General features: G+C 40.4%; 1 protein-coding gene and 1 long non-coding RNA gene across 6 annotated transcripts in view; one reads left to right on the top strand and one right to left on the bottom strand.

Moving 5' to 3' along the window:
• Positions 1-622: 622 nt before the first annotated feature.
• On the top strand, positions 623-10,283 carry LOC137180409 (uncharacterized). 3 transcript variants are annotated; one of them, XR_010927963.1, is made up of 4 exons: positions 623-768; positions 4,363-4,510; positions 7,008-9,341; positions 10,189-10,283. It is a non-coding gene; the product is annotated as an uncharacterized lncRNA (long non-coding RNA). The 3 variants fall into 3 exon arrangements; XR_010927964.1 differs by lacking the exon at positions 623-768 and adding an exon at positions 778-1,346; XR_010927962.1 differs by lacking the exon at positions 623-768 and adding an exon at positions 1,966-2,246.
• Positions 10,284-10,827: 544 nt separating this feature from the next.
• Positions 10,828-18,269, bottom strand: part of pex6 (peroxisomal biogenesis factor 6) — a 12,270-nt gene continuing 4,828 nt past the window's right edge. For all 3 annotated transcript variants that reach the window (XM_067585741.1, XM_067585743.1, XM_067585742.1), the window contains exons 8-18: positions 18,037-18,239; positions 17,743-17,929; positions 16,391-16,467; positions 16,184-16,301; positions 14,889-15,094; positions 14,622-14,683; positions 14,392-14,500; positions 14,198-14,314; positions 13,402-13,479; positions 13,105-13,244; positions 10,828-11,202 (exon numbers count right to left, since the gene is read on the bottom strand). In XM_067585741.1, coding sequence (XP_067441842.1) covers positions 11,066-11,202; positions 13,105-13,244; positions 13,402-13,479; positions 14,198-14,314; positions 14,392-14,500; positions 14,622-14,683; positions 14,889-15,094; positions 16,184-16,301; positions 16,391-16,467; positions 17,743-17,929; positions 18,037-18,239 — 1,434 coding nt within the window. In that variant the 3' untranslated portion in view covers positions 10,828-11,065. The remainder of the gene's footprint in view (positions 11,203-13,104; positions 13,245-13,401; positions 13,480-14,197; positions 14,315-14,391; positions 14,501-14,621; positions 14,684-14,888; positions 15,095-16,183; positions 16,302-16,390; positions 16,468-17,742; positions 17,930-18,036; positions 18,240-18,269) is intronic.

Genomic DNA, 18,269 nt, shown 5'->3' with positions numbered 1-18,269 from the left:
GCTTTTTCAAAAATTGTGAATCAACACTACCATGAGCATAAAGTCATAAAAGATAAGAGATCAGCTGTCGACACATACAAACATCATCTCCATGTTTACAGCTGCTGGAGATTAGAAGAACATTTGGGAGCAGAAGAAGAAGAAGATGATGATGAAGGTTCTGAAACTGAGAAAATATCAGCAAACGAACGGAGAAAATTAACGTTATTTCTAATTGTTAGTAAAAACAGTTTGAATGTGTCAGTGAAACCAGATGTTTGATGTTTACATTTAAAACATGCAGCTGATCATTTTATAGTGACGTTATGTGTTTTTGATTTACGTCATACATGATGTTAGCGTGTTAAAACAAATATAAAACAGTTCAACTAACCTCCTTCACTCTCTAACCCCCCCCCCCCCCCCCCACCACCACCACCCCATCACCCCCCCCAACCTTTTTACATCGGTAGGTGCTTGGTGTCATGGCAACAGGTGAAGACAGCTCCCTGATTGGTTGGTATCACACATTGCCGTTTGCAGTCAGAAGTGCTGAGTGGACCCTCCTTTTTAAAGGCCCCGGCCCCGCCTATCACCCCCCCCCCTCCCACTACCCCCAACCCCCACTACCCTTGGGGCCAGTTCATGGCCTCCTATTATTGAGCAGATTTTGTTTTTGCATCCTGGCTGAACCTTCTAGTGTGAGAGGAAAAAAGTGCCGCTGGGATCATATATGTGCCTCTGCAGGGACGCCGGGGGCATAACCTAACAAATGTGTGGGGTCAATTGGTAAGGACTGCTTTCTGTTGTGTTCCTTGTGCGGAGGTAGGAGTGGAGGTAGAGTACTACTAAGTTGTGTGCTGAGGTGACGAGTGGAGGTGATGGGAGAGCTTGGATGTGGATAACATCGACCGGGACTCCATGTTCTACTTTTTAAAACTCTTAACTTTTTAAACTCGATATATATTTCAGAACTTGGACTCCTGATGAACTTAAGGCAAGTGTTTGGGGTTGAGTTTTTTTTTTTTTTTTTTGGTGTCAAAGGCGTAAAGATTTTTTAAAAAATCTTGCTCTGCTGCACTGAAAGGCAACTTAGTAGTACCTCTATTCTCTGATATTACTCATGTGAGTGTTTGTAAAAATAAACTTCTCACTTGGATTAATACGTTTTGGGATGAATGGTTCTTTTCATGCTGAAACAGACAGAACGGAGCGTTTGTGACGTCGCTGGTGATGATCTGCCAGCTTGTTTGTTAGGTGACTCAGATATTAAGAGTGAGCTCCTCTTGCTAGCTGCTACAGGCCGGACGGACGAGGACAATGTCAAAGTTACCTGGTTCTTCTGACTCCAAGGACGTCGGCGACCGGTCAGTAACAAGAAAACAACAAAGATGTCTGCTGTGGGAGAGGTGTGAGGCTGAGGGTGGCGTTAAAGAACCTGACAAGACAAACAAGTGATGGGAAGAAAACAGCAGCAAAAGCAGATTGGTGTGTTTGACTACAAAGGATTTTCTGTTTTGAGGAACTGCGAAAGGTAAGGTACTGAAAGTGCTTCTGAACGAAAGGGGAAAAAGAAAGAAGAACCAGGACAATAAGGCAATAAACGGCAAGAAAATACAGAACAAAAAGATGAACGAGACAAAAGAAACAAGAGGGAGACAAAAGTGTGAAAAGACAACGTCAGCAAGAGACCGAAGAAAAGATGTTTGAACTTTCAATCAAGCCTGAAGAGGATTTAAAGATGGCAGCTGAGACAACAAGTCGAACAGAAGATGCGTCTTCCGTCTGCCTCCGAAACCTCCAGGAGAACTTCAAGAAGAAGAAGAAGAGGAGCTAAAGAGCTAATCACATGAGGATAATGAAGAGGATGAGGGTTAAAGGGGGGGTGTGTGGGGGGGGTGGGGGGTTGGGGGGGGGGGGGACAGGGTCAGCTACACAAACAATGTTACCCTCGGTACATTTAACATCAAGCCCTGCAGGCGACAACAATGGCGTCAGCAAGGCCCTTCCACGTCTGAACGTTGCTAGATTTCTCTCTGGCTGGTTTCAGTGTGCTCGAACAGCACAAAGTCCAAACAATTGAAAGGTTTTTTTTTTCTGTTTTCCATCGCGCTCAGCAGGTCACAACTCGTATAAAGACACAAAGGTTGCAGCTGCTGCCGGTAAAAAGCCTGCAGTGCGTTTGTTGAGAATGTGAGGCGGGCGTCGATCAGGAGGCTAAAAAACGTTTTGCTATGGTGCTTCGGTGAGGAGTGTTACTGGTTGAGGTACTGTCCTGCTCTCTAATCCCGGCTTTATCCAGCAGTGAGTGGCAAGTTTTCGGTGCAGCAGAGAACGTGAGCGGCGGCGATGCAGGCGTGGAGTCTGTGCACGGGGGGGAAGAGCGCGAGGCGAGGATGTGATTGGTCCGCTGGTTGTTTGAGTCTCAGATCAAACTTTACAAGATAAGAACAGCGGTGATGTGAACAAAAGGCCGCAAAAAAAATCGTTTTTTCTCATGTGTTTTCTGCTCTGATTCTTTATTTTTACAGGTATATGATGTGAATATTTATAGATCTTTTCATGGATGTTACACAGCTGTAAAATTAAAAAAAAAAAACATCTAAAATATTAACAAACTTAATTCCCAGCAGATCAGTTTGGTCTGTATGTGTGACGTCCAGCTGATTAAAGTATAATTCAGGTTTATTATTTCCAAACTTCTGACCATAATATTGTTGATTTAACTTTATCACCTTTAAAACAAAAAGACAAATCATAATAAAACCACATACATGAGAACATTTTAAAATACACAAAGTACCAAACATATAAAAGATAAAAAAGTTTGAGATTTAAAAGTTAAATAAGCTAAATTTTATTAAAAGTGGGTAAAATATAAATAATTACACAGACAATCATGAACAAAATGTTCTTTAAAGGTTTCCCAAACGTCAGGAAGCCTCAGGAACGAACAAAGGTTTAAAACAGAGTTGAACTCGGCGTCACCGAAGAGAAGCGAAGGAAGCAGGAAGTGGGTCAGTTTGGGTCAAAACTTCACTGTTGACCTGAAGGTTTGTTTCTGACCGTTGGTGTTTCAGAATTCCTTTAACTCGTAACAACCATCACAGTGAACAAACCTCCAATCTTGCTCTAATATAAACGTCACACCTTTGTCTGAAAAGACAAACGTTACTGTAAATGAGCCTCATGAGACTCTGGGATAGAAAGTAATGTTTATTTTAATGTGTTCAGATGACGCTTCTCCGACTGTCCGGTTAATAACTGGTTTCTAGTCTTTTCTTTATATGAGAGACAACAGTCAAAACAGTCAAACTTTCAGTTTATTTGATTGTATTTTTGTGTTTCTTTCACAGCAGATGGTTTCCAACGTTTTCTTCATTCATCAGTTGTTTATCAAAGTAAACGTGCTGAAATACGCGTCGTCTAAGTACGACGACGATTTCCTCCGATAGATCGACCTTTAATGACGCATCAGTACGCAGACTGTTGGACTGAGACTTTAAAGACTTCACTTTGTCTTTAGTTTAACTTGTATCATTTATAACTGTGCAGCATTAAACCAAATTAATCTGATTTAATGTGCAAATTAACATCAACAGATGAAAATGTTTAGACTGCGTAGCTTGATATTAGCATCTACAGGCTAATCACAGTAACTAAATTACAGGTTATTTAATGATTTTAAAGAGTTTAGTACCTTAATGTGCTGCAATAAGATCTTACTATGTTCAATGTGTTAGTTTAGCATGTTAGCATGCTAATATTCGCTAAATAGCACTTAACACAAAGTACAGCAAATGGTTATGTGGTTGTAATGGCTGATAGGAATGTTAACCTGATGATGGCGCCAGACGAAAAGTCTGAAGATTTAAATTTACAATTTATTGATTCTGAAGGATCACAAACCAAATTTCATGACAATCCATCTAAAGCTGCAACAATCAGTCAATTAACTGATTACTGAGTTCTCAGAAAATGAATCAGCAAGAAAAATGCCAAATAATCTGAGTTTCCAGCTAATCAAATGCCTGATATTTTTCTTTTCTCTGTTTTATATCATTGTAAACTAGATCTTTGGGTTGATCAGACAAAACAAGACGTTTGAAGACGTCACAACAGACTGAGGGAAATTATAACTGGCATTTTTTATTATTATCTGACATTTTATAGACCAAGTGATTAATCCAGTTAATAATTGTTAGTTTCAGCCTCAAATCCATTCAACAGTTGTTGAGATGTTTTAGTCTGGTGTGAAGTGGACGGACTGAGGAAGGAGGAAGGTTTTGTGTGATCTTAGTGGTTTTAAGACTCCAAGTAGTAAAGCAAAAATAAATATTAGTATTAAAACCATTTGTGGCTTTTGTGCTGCTGTTCCTGCAGGTTTCCCAAGGGGACGCTACTGAGAAGCTGGCTCACCAAGTCGCGGCCCAGGTTGCTGCTGCTGATCGCAGGGTTGAAGAGGCCTCAGGTGACCCTCATGAGGAGGAAAAGGATGAAGCGCACAAAAGTAGCAAAGGCCACGTAAGCGGTAAATATGGCTTATGTTGCATGGATGAATGCTGAACCCCAATGTTGACGCAAACACAGGAACTGGTCAGAAATGAGGATCATTTTTGTCATCAAGTGGAAATAAATTCTGAATATTGTCTCTGACACACTGAAGACTCAACACGAGGTTTAGATATCTGTCAGATTAACAGGAAAAGGTTTTATTCAAATCATCAAAAACTGAACTGGTCACACGTATCAATCAGAGCAAGAAATCCTTCATTGTTTAACAGGTTTTCATATACAAATAATTTGCACAAACAAATGTGTTTTATGTTGGAAACCTAAAGATGTTTTTCAGCAACATAACCAGGAAACATTAACATTGATTTTATCTGCAAAATGTTCACTTTTACTGCCAATGATATTGATTTGTTTTGTCTGTAACTACAGCATGACTGTTTTATGTTTAGACAACTCAAAGCCTTTCATTAAGGTCGAGGAAAGATGGTGGTTTTGGTTAAAATGTCAATGTTGACATAAAGCATTTCTTCAATACAGAACCAAAACCACCATCTTTCCTGAACCTTAAAGGACAGAAATATCTCTTAAAGCATATGTACACTGATACTGACCATGACCAGATGTCTTCCCTAAAACAACTTCAATGTAAAGTAATGGAGGACAAAATCCACAGTCCCATTTCTATGCAAAAATGCAAAAAAAATTAATACAAAATTCTCTCTTTGTGTTTCCTCAGTGTTTCCTTGCTGAACTCCAGAGGTGGAACAGTAACACAAAGAGGAAATTTTGTACTAAAATGACAGATCCTCCATTTATTTGTCTAACTCAAACTGCTACATATAGACATGTAAGTATTGTTTTAAGACAGATGTGGAAATAAATTAGAACCTGTCATTTAACCAAGTGCTTTGAGCTGCCTAAACATAAAACAATCATGTTTGAGTTAAACAAAAACCAAAGTACTGAGTAGCCAAACCGACAACAGGTGAGGACCTGAACCCTGTTCTCAGGTGTTGTGGTCTTTATACAACCAGCCAAAGCAAATTAGTTGTAAATAAATGGATTTTGTAGGAGACAGAGTCGCGATCATAATAGGAAACACTTTACTTTGAAGGACCAGTGTGTAGGATTTAGAGGGATCTATTGGCAGAAATGAAATATAATATTCATCAGTATGTTTTAATTAGTGTATTATCACCTGAAAATAAGAATTGTTGTGTCTTCGTTACCTTAGAATAAGCCCTTTATATCTACATGGGGGTCCTCTTCCACAGAGCCCACCATGTTTCTACAGTAGCCCAGAACAGACAAACAAAACACTGGCTCCAGGGGCCTTTTACGTTTTTTCATGGGTTTCACGGCCACCGTAGGTTCTCCTACATGTTTGGAAGGGGAGGGTGAGGGGTATTCAGTTGGTTGCAATCTGCAGCGTCACCACTAGATGCCACTAAATCCCACACACTGGTCCTTTAAGTCCCCTATTTAGCATTTATAATTAAACATGTAATAAATGGTTTATAATGCACTACAATTTAGTTATAAGCAGATAATAATGTTCAGTATTTATTCTAACTTCTCCTATGAGGATATATTTTATATTATTACAGCTGTGTTTTCCTATATTATCATTCATTATCTGTTTGGAGTTATAATTGTTGAATAATACATTATTTAACACTTATATCTGCTGATAGCTACATTATAGTCTGTACAAACCATTTTTAACCATTTATATGATTACTAATGATAAACGGGGGGCTTAAAAGTAAAATGTTACTCAGATGGCAATGCAACAAAAAAACTGTTATTGTTTATTGATGGGAAGCTGGTGAGGGATCACATTCCCACTGAATCCTTATTGGTTGAGGCGTCTGTTTGGGAAGAGAGAACCTCTGTTCATTAGAAATACTGTGCAGTGACATTATGACACTATCTTTAGTAAATTTAGGTTTAATCACCTTGAACGAACTTTGGCAAACATGAAGCGCCTCATTTACTTGATTTTCCGTTTCTTCCTTTTCATGAAGCGCCAAGTCAAATATACCGGAGCTTTAATTACATCTCGGAGGCTGACGTGAACGCTATTTACAACTTTACCATAACTCTGATATGACATGAACGACAATAAATAGGGACAAACTTCTGTTGACAGAGTTTGATGCTCCATGCAGTACATGACATTCATTATTTAATACACAGAATATTGACCATGCCGTTTGAATAACATCTCACCTTTTTATAACCAGCCAGAAGAGTCGCGGTTCCAACTTTACAACACACCGTTGTTCTTTTGAAGGCTTTCCATTGGATAAAACGGGGTTTTGCGTTCAGCTTGTGGTTGTTTACCAGATAAAGGTCCAGTTCTGTAACATTCCTCACAAAAGTCTTTTTTCTGTAGTCACTTTTTGTCTGTTTGGATTTTCTTGCTTGTTTTCTTAAAAGTGAAACAAGAAAACTGTGTGAAAAGACAAACTATGATGTAAAAAACCAAACGTTCCTTGCTGTTCTTGCAGAACCTTCAGCCGGATGCCCCACTTCACCTGAGTCCTTAACGAAGAGGATCTGCTCGTTAGACATGGAAGACCAAGAGAAGGAAGACCTGTGTGTTGGATCTTTTCCCCAGCAACGAACTAAAATCCAGGAACCACAAAACCGAGTGAAGCCAGAGGATGAACCACAGAGATCGAGACCTCCAGACTAATCTGGATTACACCCACACCTGGACTACCAGCTTCACCCCCTTCTTCAAATACACATTAGACTGTAATGACTGTGGCTTGTACATCATTCCTATCCAAAGAACAAACCGGCTGTGCTCTTAGTTTGGACTCTTTCAGGTTTCCAGGTCAATGTGTTTGAGTCTCTCAGAGGAGCCAGAATCCAAACCAGCTGCTGATTAAACTCAAGTCTGACGGGACGCCGACTCCTCCTGCCTCACATTCTTCTGTTAGAGCTAAACTAAAAGATGATTTACTCACTGCCACACAGTACAAAGCTTTACACGACAAACACCAAGAAATGTGAACGTCACAACACTCAATGAGATGGAAATTTGTGGTGTCAAGATTAAGACAGTAGCTAAAAACAAAGCTACTTATCAAGGCGCCATTAGCAATAGAAATGACAAATGAGCCTAGGTTACAGAGATCTGATATGCTCTTGAGGAACTGAAGTCCTTGACTGACTACATGAGAAACATTAGCAGACTGGATCTTCTAGGTTTTAGTCAAATTTCATGTTTCATTTTATTTTTCATAAAGTGGGTAGAATAAGTTTTGGAACAAAATGCTTCAGTTTCGTCCTGTTTGTCTGTTCGTACTCGTAGCCACGCCACCGACTCAAACGACGGAGTGATGGGGAGATTTGCTTCATGTTGGATGATTGGACCTCGCTGAGCCAAACGCATCGATTGATTGGCAAAAATTCTTTCACGAGCCCGAGAAAATGAGGGTTTGTGGTTCGTTTCTCTGGCTGGGTGAACAGGAGTCCACCGTGTTACAACAGTAGCTGTGGCGTTGAAGTACTTCAGATTATTTAAATGGCATCTAGTCATACTTAGCCAACTAAGAATTTCTTTGGTCACCAGATCAGATACTGGAAAGTCAGAGATCACTGTAAAGATTTTACTAAACTGGGATGTAATGGTGTGATTAAAAAGTAGTTTGAGTTATTTGACGCATTATATGGAGGAAAGAAATCATTGAATAAAATGGAAACAAATCTTTCCTTTAACTGAAGCCTTTGAGTCTCATTTTGTTATTTAAGCCAAGTAAACTTCAACAACTCTTCTGTTATGTGACAGTAAATTTCTCTAAATGTCCACTGGCTGCATGATATTAGTCCACATCTTGTCTTGGAGGATGTATGGTGGTCATACGGTCACTTTGCTACGATGGTTCACTTCAAAACAAAGAACAAACCTCCTCCAATATGTTGACAGCTGAATCTAACAAGGTAACACTTTATATTAAGTTTGTCTTGTACTTTTTACTACCTAACATTCAACGTTTCAAAAAAGGACCAAAATCAAAGGATTTCAGAATATTTCAGGCCATTTTTTAAATCTTTATAGTGACACCCATGAAGTAAACTCAATCTTTGTTACCATATCAACTTGCTGTAAAAAGTGATATGAAAAATAAAGTACTGACTTAATATAAAGTGTCACCGAATATTTGTATTGATTAACGGGGTGGCTCAGATGAAATGATGACCTCCAACACTGATATCAGAAGGGTCTGGATATATTTACTCTTGTGGCGTATTCAGATTTTATTCGCTATTTCTGCTTTAATTTGCCGTGTTGGCGAACGAGGCTACGTTGCTACATTTTATTGAAAAGTCAGTGCTGCTACAGAAAACTATGAAATCAAAACAAACTTTTCAGATTGTTTAAACAAAGTACTGAGAACTTATTTATAAAATTTGCAAGCTCAAGCTACCTAGCTAGCTAAGCATCAGTTTCTCTTTACCTGTTAGCATTAAGCATGCTAAAGCTAACTGGCTCACCATGCTATACTGTGTAACTACCCCATCACTCTCTACCAGATTGGGACCTTTAATTGCAGTTGGAGCCTCAATCACAGAATTATAACTAAAACTGAGACATCTAACAACAAGCAGCTTAAAAATAAATGGTTGACATTCATCAAATTTGGTTTGTTAAAGCTGGAGCTCGGTACTTTTACATAAAAATGAACATGTTACATTCAAACACTTGCTAAATGAGTTCACACAATGCTGATGAAGCGTATCGCTCCACTGGCTCCCTGTCGCCTGAAAAAGTCTTGTTCAGCGTTTGGTTGAACTAAAAGACCCTCTAAGGAGTCACATGTTCTGTGTTTCTGGTAAGTACATTTTGTTTTAATAGTTTTAGGCTGTTTTTCGCTGGCAAAAATTAGCGTTAGCATTATCACACACTATAAATGCACCGCGCTAACTAAGCTAGCAGCTAGCGTTAAGGTCAGCTCCACCTCTGATTCAAATATCGTACCTCTGGCGACGGTCAAATGCAAACTCAAGGCTTCAAAATGGGAGTCCACAAACCAACGCGTGACATCATGGTGGCTACGTACATTATTTAGTCTTTAGAATTAACAGACAAAGAAAACATGATAGCTGAATAATTCAGCTCTGCTTTATTTGTTGACGTGGTTCTGATGTTTTGTACTTAAAACATTAAACTGGCTAGCTGTATGTAGCATAGGATTCCTGCATTTCATGGCTTTCTGAAGCAAGGATGTCACTTCTGTAGCAGTTTGCAAAATATTACGTTGAAAATATGTTTTGGCTTTTCACATTATTAGAAACCTGCGAGACACACGAAACATCTGCTTAATTTTCAGCAAAGAACAGGCTGAAATATGACCAATTCCACACCTTCAGACTGTATTTTTATGACTGTTTGACTGCAGGGAAATAAAAATCAGACTTTACAGATGACAGTGAGATTGTACCTGATCAGATGCGTTTAGTAGAAAACATTTAAAATGTATTTTTCATTCACTCAATAAATCAACTCCTACATCAGTTTTTGTGTTGACAAAAAATGATAAACTCAGCATTATTTAAAGTATTGTGACCTTTTCTTAAAACCCAACATTTACATACACATAACATACAAACATAATGATTTCAAATAATTATAACTTATAAAAAAATTCTAATTGATGGTCCACTTGTTATGTTTTCCAGAGCTTTCAGCCACATCTCAGGCCTTCATCAGGCCTTCTGTTATGTGACAGTAAATTTCTCTAAATGTCCACTGGCTGCATGATGTTAGTCCACATCTTGTCTTGGAGGATGTATGGTGGTCATATGGTCACTTTGCTACGATGGTTCACTTCAAAACAAAGAACGAACCTCCTCCAACATGTTGACAGCTGAATATAACAAGGTATACTAAGGTATATTATATTAAGTTCTCTTCATCTTGTACTTTTTACTACCTAACATTCAACGTTTCAAGAAAGGACCAAAATCAAAGGATTTCAGAATATTTCAGGCCATTTTTTAAATCTTTATAGTGACACCCATGAAGGAAACCCAATCTTTGTTACCATATCAACTTAATTGAAGGTCCACTTGTTACGTTTTCCAGAGCTTTCAGCTACATCTCAGGCCTTCATCAGCAGATGGACTTTGGTTTGTCATATATACAAACATTAAATGTATGAGACACTGTTTTTGAGTGTAGTAATAATAATATATCACAGTAGTAATCTAGTAATCATCTGAACAGAAACCTCGTTAAGACGAAGGAATTGATTGGCTGATCTAAACTCGTTTGCAGATGATGTTGTGACATCGCTTCCATCAAGAAAAACAGGAATCTTTACTCATTAGCATAAATTATCTGCTGTATTTATTAATTACATTTTACAATTTTATAAATTAACTTTACATTTATACATAGTGTTTTACAGTATTTTACAACAGTGAGTTAATCGGCACTTTAAATTAAGACACAGTTAGACTTGATGTGAGTCCTGATCTACTGCCAGAGTGAACGTCGTCACCTGTCAGCTGCAGATGATGTCGGATCATGTTGACCAAACAGTTTGAGTTGTTTTTACTCTGCAGTTAGTTTCTGTTGGATGTTTTTGTATCGCAGCAGCTCCTGGTCTGAAACCGAAGGCTTAAAGTTTTCCAACGCTGTCGAGAAATCTTCAACAGCGAGGAGGACGGGCGAGTCCTCTGAGTCCAGACCTGAGAGAGACCAAGTGTGAGAGGAGAAGCTGAGATGAAACTTCAAGGCAGAATAAACTGCAAAATTAATTTTTATTTTCTTTAAAAAGGTTTATTTCAGTTTATTGCAGCTCGAGTTATGTTTCTGATCTTTTTAATGATGTCACCACGTTCCTGGATTTCAATATTATTAACTTACACAATGTTATTATTAGTGATATGATTGATGCTCAAAAGTAATAAAATAAGATTCAAGTTGTAATAAACTGAAATGATCTTTTAAGACACGAGCGGGAAGAGTTTTGGTTCGTCAGTTAAAGACTCAAAACTTTAAAAAAAATACAAAAAACTAAACTATGTTGTGAATCTGTAGAACAAATATCAGTTTGTGTATTAAATGTTACACAAATGAAACATTGATTTGTTGTTTTCAGAGAGACTGAAACTAAAACTTAGCTGAAGTGGTTAAAATGAGACATGATGACGTTTCAGAGAGATTCGATTCTTAGAAACATTAAACGACACAAAAAGTGAGGAACCATCGACAAGAGACAGTTTTATATATATATATATATATATATAAATAATCAACATGTTATCAGAAATCTCTCAGATATACACACACATATATATATTTATATATATATATATGTATATATATATATATATATATATATATATATATATATATATATACACAATATGTATATCTGTTGAAGTGCAGAGGAGCTTTTTTATTTTTAGTGATTTGAAGGATTTTTTGTGCTGCAGCAGAGATGCTTTATTTTGAAAAGTGATTTTGTGAATGATCTGATTTCCTGTTTGACATTTGATCCAATAAAACCGAATCTGACGGCTCAGAACATGAAGAAAATTTTATATCTGATTTCTGAATACGTCTCTGTCCTCACCGCTAAACACAGCAACGTTAACTAACATTATCATCAACCTGAAAATCAACATTAACACACTGTAATGACTTCACTGTGACTTTAATAAGAGCGAACAACGCATTTCGCCTGCAGCTTCTTCAGGTTCGCTCAGTACGACTGCTGAGTACTCACAGCTGTGATAAATACATCTGAGTCACATGACTAATTATCACTGTCTTCATTTTACAAAGGGCACAAAAATGAAAATATACATATTACAAAAAAACATGACGTGATTAATGTTGCACAAAGTTACAAGAATTACACCATTTTATATAATTAAACTTCATTACATCCCGTAAACAACTGACTGAATAGGATGATGGACTACAGGTCCTACAGCCGTCCCTCTACATCACTGAATGAGGACCTAGTGGCTCATCTCTCCCTAAGAGTCCAAATAGCCTCTCTACAGGCTAAGACTGTGATAATTAGTCATGTGACTCAGATGTATTTATCACAGCTGTGAGTACTCAGCAGTCGTACTGAGCGAACCTGAAGAAGCTGCAGGCGAAACACGTTGTTGGCTCTTAATAAAGTCACAGTAAAGTCATTACAGTGTGTTAATATGTTCCTGCGACCGACCAGCACCTGACTGAAAATACCAGCTGTGCACGAGGAGTTCTGTCCTTTATTATTATCAACCTCTTCTGGGTTACAGATCAAATAAATATAATAAACAGGATTAAATATGTTTTCTCTTTGATAAGGAGCCCAAAAGTCCTGAAAGGGGATTTTTTTTATTCATATGCATGTGAATTATTGGGATAATTTTCTTTAAATTCACGTTTCATAAGTTTTATTTCCACGTCAGACGTCTTAATATGAAATCTGAGCAGCTCAAACACACAAACACAGAACATCCAAATGATATCCGTCATGTATTGACGAGCGTATTGACAGGAAATCAGCTGACTGACCTGAAAGTAACGCAGAGTTATTGAACATGTTTAAATATCCTGTAGTTAAAGTTCACTTCCTGTCGTCTTACCGTTGTCGATGAGAGAGATCTTCCTCTTGATGGCGGCCGTCATGGCGTCTGAGCAGAGAGCGTAGATGTCGGCACCGGTCATGTGGGAGGGACAACGCTGCACCAGCTCCTGCAGGTTCACCGCAGGGTCCAGCTGGAACCTGCCAGTCAAGATTCATCGTCAGGGTCAGAAAATAAAAACAATGACTTAAAGTTACACTGCAGAGAACTTTTAACACAAATGTAAACAAACAGCTCTGATTGGATTCTGATCTCAACGTTCTGCGTTCCTCCGCCTGCAGGACCAGCTGTTCTTACTTTCTGAGGACGGCCTGAAGAACCTGCAGCTGAGAACCTCGATCCTCGTTTATTCCAACGTAGACGAGTTTATCAAACCTGCAGAGAACACAGAGGAGGTTCAGACAGTTTAACATCTCACGCTGCTGATTAGACAAACAAACCAGATTCATATTTACACTAGAACATTATTTATATTTCTCTGCAGCGATAAACGGCAGCGTTTTCTCTCGTTATATTTTTATTTTCATCAAGTTTATTGTTTGAACAAAGGAAAGATTAATATTATATATAAGACTCAGTGAACTGTGTTGGATCCTACATGCAGTTTTAATGTGAGCGTTTTCCAAAAGCTGAAAGTCAAACTGTGATTTAAATTACTGGATGAAGCTCACAGGATGTATAATAAGACCTGAATACGCCACTAAAAAAATCCCCCTGCAGCCCAAACAGACCACCTTTATAAAAGAGACGTCTGTAAAACTGTTGACAGGAAACCTCGACCTGACTGATCCATGAATGTTTTATATTTGTAAAACTTTCCTCGAGCCGAGAAAAATGATTTAAAAACCCGTGACGTCATCACAAAGTCTAGAAACACTACTGCACATGCTCAGTTGGCTCAGACGAGTATCCGCACTGACGCCATCTATGAGTCCAGCATCCAGATGTTATACAGATCCAGTGTCTTTTATGTTGTTTTACTTGTTGATGATGTGAGAAAGTCTGAATCAGTTCAGAGGAAAAGTTTTCTGTTTGACATATTAAAAATAACGTGTTTTAATATCAGTGCTGTGTTACAGGTGTGACCTCTGACCTGCCGGGCCGCAGCAGCGATTGGTCCAGCAGGTCCGGCCGGTTCGTCGCTCCGATCACAAAAACACCGACGGCCGAGTGCAGAGCGTCGAGCTCGGCCAGCAGCTGAGACACCACCCTGTCAGAGATTCAATCAAACTTTATCGATCCTGACGAGATCAGAACAGACAAAAACAGGAAGTAACTAACACTCACCTGTCCATCACCCCCCCTGAGTCTCCGCTGCGCCCCCTGCTGGGAGCCAGAGAGTCCAGCTCGTCGAAGAAGACGACGCAGGGAGCCGCTGAGCGCGCTCTGCTGAACACTGAACACAACAAACTCACTCTCAGAACTCGATGATGAGTTTAATGTTATTATTATTAAGAGAAATGACAAAACTACTAAAATGAAAGCTACGTTGTGATGAAGCAGAACTCTCCACAGACCTTCTCTGATGTTCTCTTCACTCTGACCCACGTACATGTTGATGAGTTCTGGACCTTTAACACTGCAAACAGCAGAGAAGAAGAAGAAGAAGAAGTCTGAGGTCTAAAAACTACAACAGGCTGCTGAACATGTGCGCTGCGCCGCCCCCTGCTGGCAGGGAAACCTACAGGCTGTTGAATGTAGAGAAACTAGATCTGCTGATCCATTTCGGACTGTTTCCTGAACATCCGGCGTCTCCTGCTGAGGAAGGCGAAGGTGTTTCCTACCTGAGGAAGGTCATGGAGCACTCAGTGGCCACAGCCTTGGCCAGCAGGGTTTTGCCGGTGCCCGGAGGTCCGTACAGCAGGACTCCGGTGCGGTTCAGACCCAGAGACAGCAGCTCGGGACGCTGCAGAGGAAGCTGGATCGTGTCCAGGATCTCTTTCTTCACCTGCTGCAGACCTCCGATGTCCTCCCAACGCACCTGAGGGATCTGATCAGACAGAAGAGACGTTACTGATTTAACCAGCATGAAGCTGCTTTCATTTATCTGTTCAACCACTAGGGGGCAGAAGAAGTCCAAACAAGCAGCCGTCTGACCCTGAGAAGAGTTTAGTCTCACTGACTCTCTGCCAATCATCTGCATTGATTCTTGTTGTGTTGCAAGTAGCAGCCAGTAACTGTAACATCTTCCTCCTGCATGTTACATTAAACACATCAGTTGAGCTTTAAATGTCAAACAGCAAAATCTTTTAATATAGAAAATAATTTTATCTTTATTTAACAGTTGTAAGGTTTACATATTTGTGTTAATTTCATTATTTTATGCTGTTATCTTATATTTAATATTTAATACTTGGCTACATAGTATCCATGGTAACGATGCAGCTATAAAGCCCGTTACCGTGGGAACCAGTCAGACCAGGTGAGGGTGTGACTGTTAAACCTGTAAATAATAATAATGTACAGCTGACCTGAGAGAGACTTTATTACTGATTATAATGATATTGACATTCAGAGTGATTATCTGTGATTGATCTGTATCAATAATCAGTAATATAGTGAGTTATTGATCCTGGTCGAGGTTCGACCGTCGGCCCTGTGATTTATTATTTAACGGTTATTAAGCTTCGTCACAGGAATCATTTATTAGTTAGTAAGTTTCCTTTGATTCTGATTTTATTTATATTAAATAGTTTTACAGGCCGGACTCGTCAAGTGTTTGTTAGCAATAAACAGACGTCACTGAATCAACATCAGAGCGTCTTCGTTGGAGTCGACTGACGTTACAGTCAGCCGTTAGTCCACCATCATCATCATCATCACAACACAACGCAGAGCCTGCAGGCTGTCACTATTATCAGCCATATAAACTGTGAGGCTAATAAAGCCCCCGTTACACAACGGATGAGATAAAGTAAAAATGGAGCTTCTTAAACTCCACCGACGGCGGCTTCACCTGGAAACATTCTGACCTCACTGTGACTAAACATCCTGTTAATCAGCTGGTCGACGTTCTGACGCCGTCTGCTGAGAGAAGAGTTATGTTTAGTATCCGATACCGTCAGCAGTCTGTTATCACCTTGGGGGCTCCGATGGCCTTGGACTGGGCGTCCTGCAGGGTCTCCAGAGCGGAGGTGAAGTCCCGGTTCAGGATGGTCACTCCGCTGGAACACAGATCCTCCTCCCGCCGGCCCACGCTGCACACACAGAACAGGACACTTTGTAAAAACCAGTGAACCAGGCTGGAGGAGCGGACCTGTGCTGGTTTCATGTTGTGGAGTCTCACCAGGTCTGGATCAGCCTCCTGCGGGCGGCTCGCCCAGCCTGGACCAGCAGAGCGCTCAGATCCCCCAACACCAAACCCTGAGGACGAGACACAGCTGCTGAACCACAAACTCACCCTCAGCTTCCACATGTGTTCATTAAAACCGACAGTAGTTGGTTAATTAGTTAATAAGAAGCTTCAGCCGTGAAGTTTCAGTCTTTTTAGTACAAATTTCCTTATTTGTGTTACTTTCCTTCACTGCAGCTCAGCACAGAAACACAGAGAAGCATCTCGGCCGTTAATTAAGTTTAATTAGTAATCAGACAACGTTAGCGTCCTCTAGAGGCTGCAGAGTTCATTACAGACACTATATGAACAAACTACGTCCTGGAGCTAAACATGTACAGGAGCCGGATGAATGAGCCGCTGAGAAACAAAACGGTTACCACCTGAAAATAATGTGCTGTTCAAATCCCTCCTCAGCCCCCAAGAAGCAAAACACCTGATCTCAGAGCTGCTTCGTTACTTCTCAAGTAATCTGGATTAAACAAGCCTGGGAAGACGAGCTTGGTGTTGAGATCGAGGATGAAACACGGGATGAAATATTAACTCCTTGTCACTTACTTAATGTAACTTAATTTGAAAATCTTCACAAATAAAAGGTTAAAAAAAAAAGAAACAAAATGTGTGTTTTCTGAGTCGGTTGAATTCTTCCTGGGAATCCACACAGAAAGCGAGACGAGAGCGTCGCATCAGGTCAGAGTTTGACTTCCTGTTACATGTGAGATGTTCTCCTGATAAATGGTGCTGGAGGAGAAGTTACAGCTGCTTACAGTTAAATTTGTATTCAGACAGAAAGCAAAACAAAATTCGCCGTCTGTCTGTTAGCTGTAAGCTAGCTGTGTGTTTGAGTTCTCTACAGTCTCTTCTTTCCTCTCTCGTCTCTGTAACTGCAGGAACCTTTTGAGGAACTCAGTTGGCTTTTTGACACATTTTTAAAAAAAGAGAGAGAGACAGCGGTGGTCGAGCGAGCTAGAGAATGAATGGAGAGGGAGCGGCGGTAGCGAAAACAAAGCCGGTGAACAAGAGAAATAAAACGTTATTTTCTTGATAGTTTCATGTTGTTTGGTTCTAAAGCAGAAATAAAAACATCAAACACTCAGCAGGTGATTTACTGTGGAGACAGACGCTCGCTGCATTTCTGCTTTTCATTCATTCATCAGCAGGAAACAAAGAACAACAGGCTGCGTTTCATGTTTTAATTCCTCCTGGTTCTGACCTGCAGGATCTACCTGGTGTATCAGTTTACAGATGAACTGTGTGACTGGATCTGGATCCCGACAGTCTGTCTTTATTCTGATGTTTAAACGTACCGCGGTGAGTTTGGCGAGTCTGTCCAGGTTGACGTCTCTCCCCAGGTGAAGCTCTCGACTCAGGCTGACCAGCATGGCGTGGCGCTGCTCCTCGTTGGGACTCTCTAACGCCACCTGGTGGACAAACGCCGCCATGATGCCTGCAGACAGCTCCCGAGGCCGGCAGACTGTCGCCACCACCACCACGCTGCAACAAACACCAACATCATCAACGTGCCGCTGCAGAAACTGAAAACGTTCCTGAGATGAACTAAACAGTGACTCAGTGTTACAGTCTGAGTGGCGGTGGGTCACCTGCTGGGGGCGCTGCTGAGCAGCCGGCAGAGCGCCGCCTGGACCCTGCCGTCCTCGTCGGCGCCCCCCCGAGACCGAAGCAGCAGCTGCAGGTTCCTGAGCAGCAGGACGCAGGGCTGCAGGGCGTCTGCGCGCTGAAACACCGAAGTCAGCTTCACCTCAGAGGCTGCAGGAGTGTCGGCGCACACAGTCACACAGTCCACCTGCGACAGGTAACAACAGGAAGCAAACAG

This window comes from Thunnus thynnus, chromosome 3 (assembly GCF_963924715.1).
Source record: "Thunnus thynnus chromosome 3, fThuThy2.1, whole genome shotgun sequence".
Taxonomy (NCBI): Eukaryota; Metazoa; Chordata; class Actinopteri; order Scombriformes; family Scombridae; genus Thunnus; species Thunnus thynnus.
This window is presented reverse-complemented; position numbering and strand designations above follow the sequence as displayed.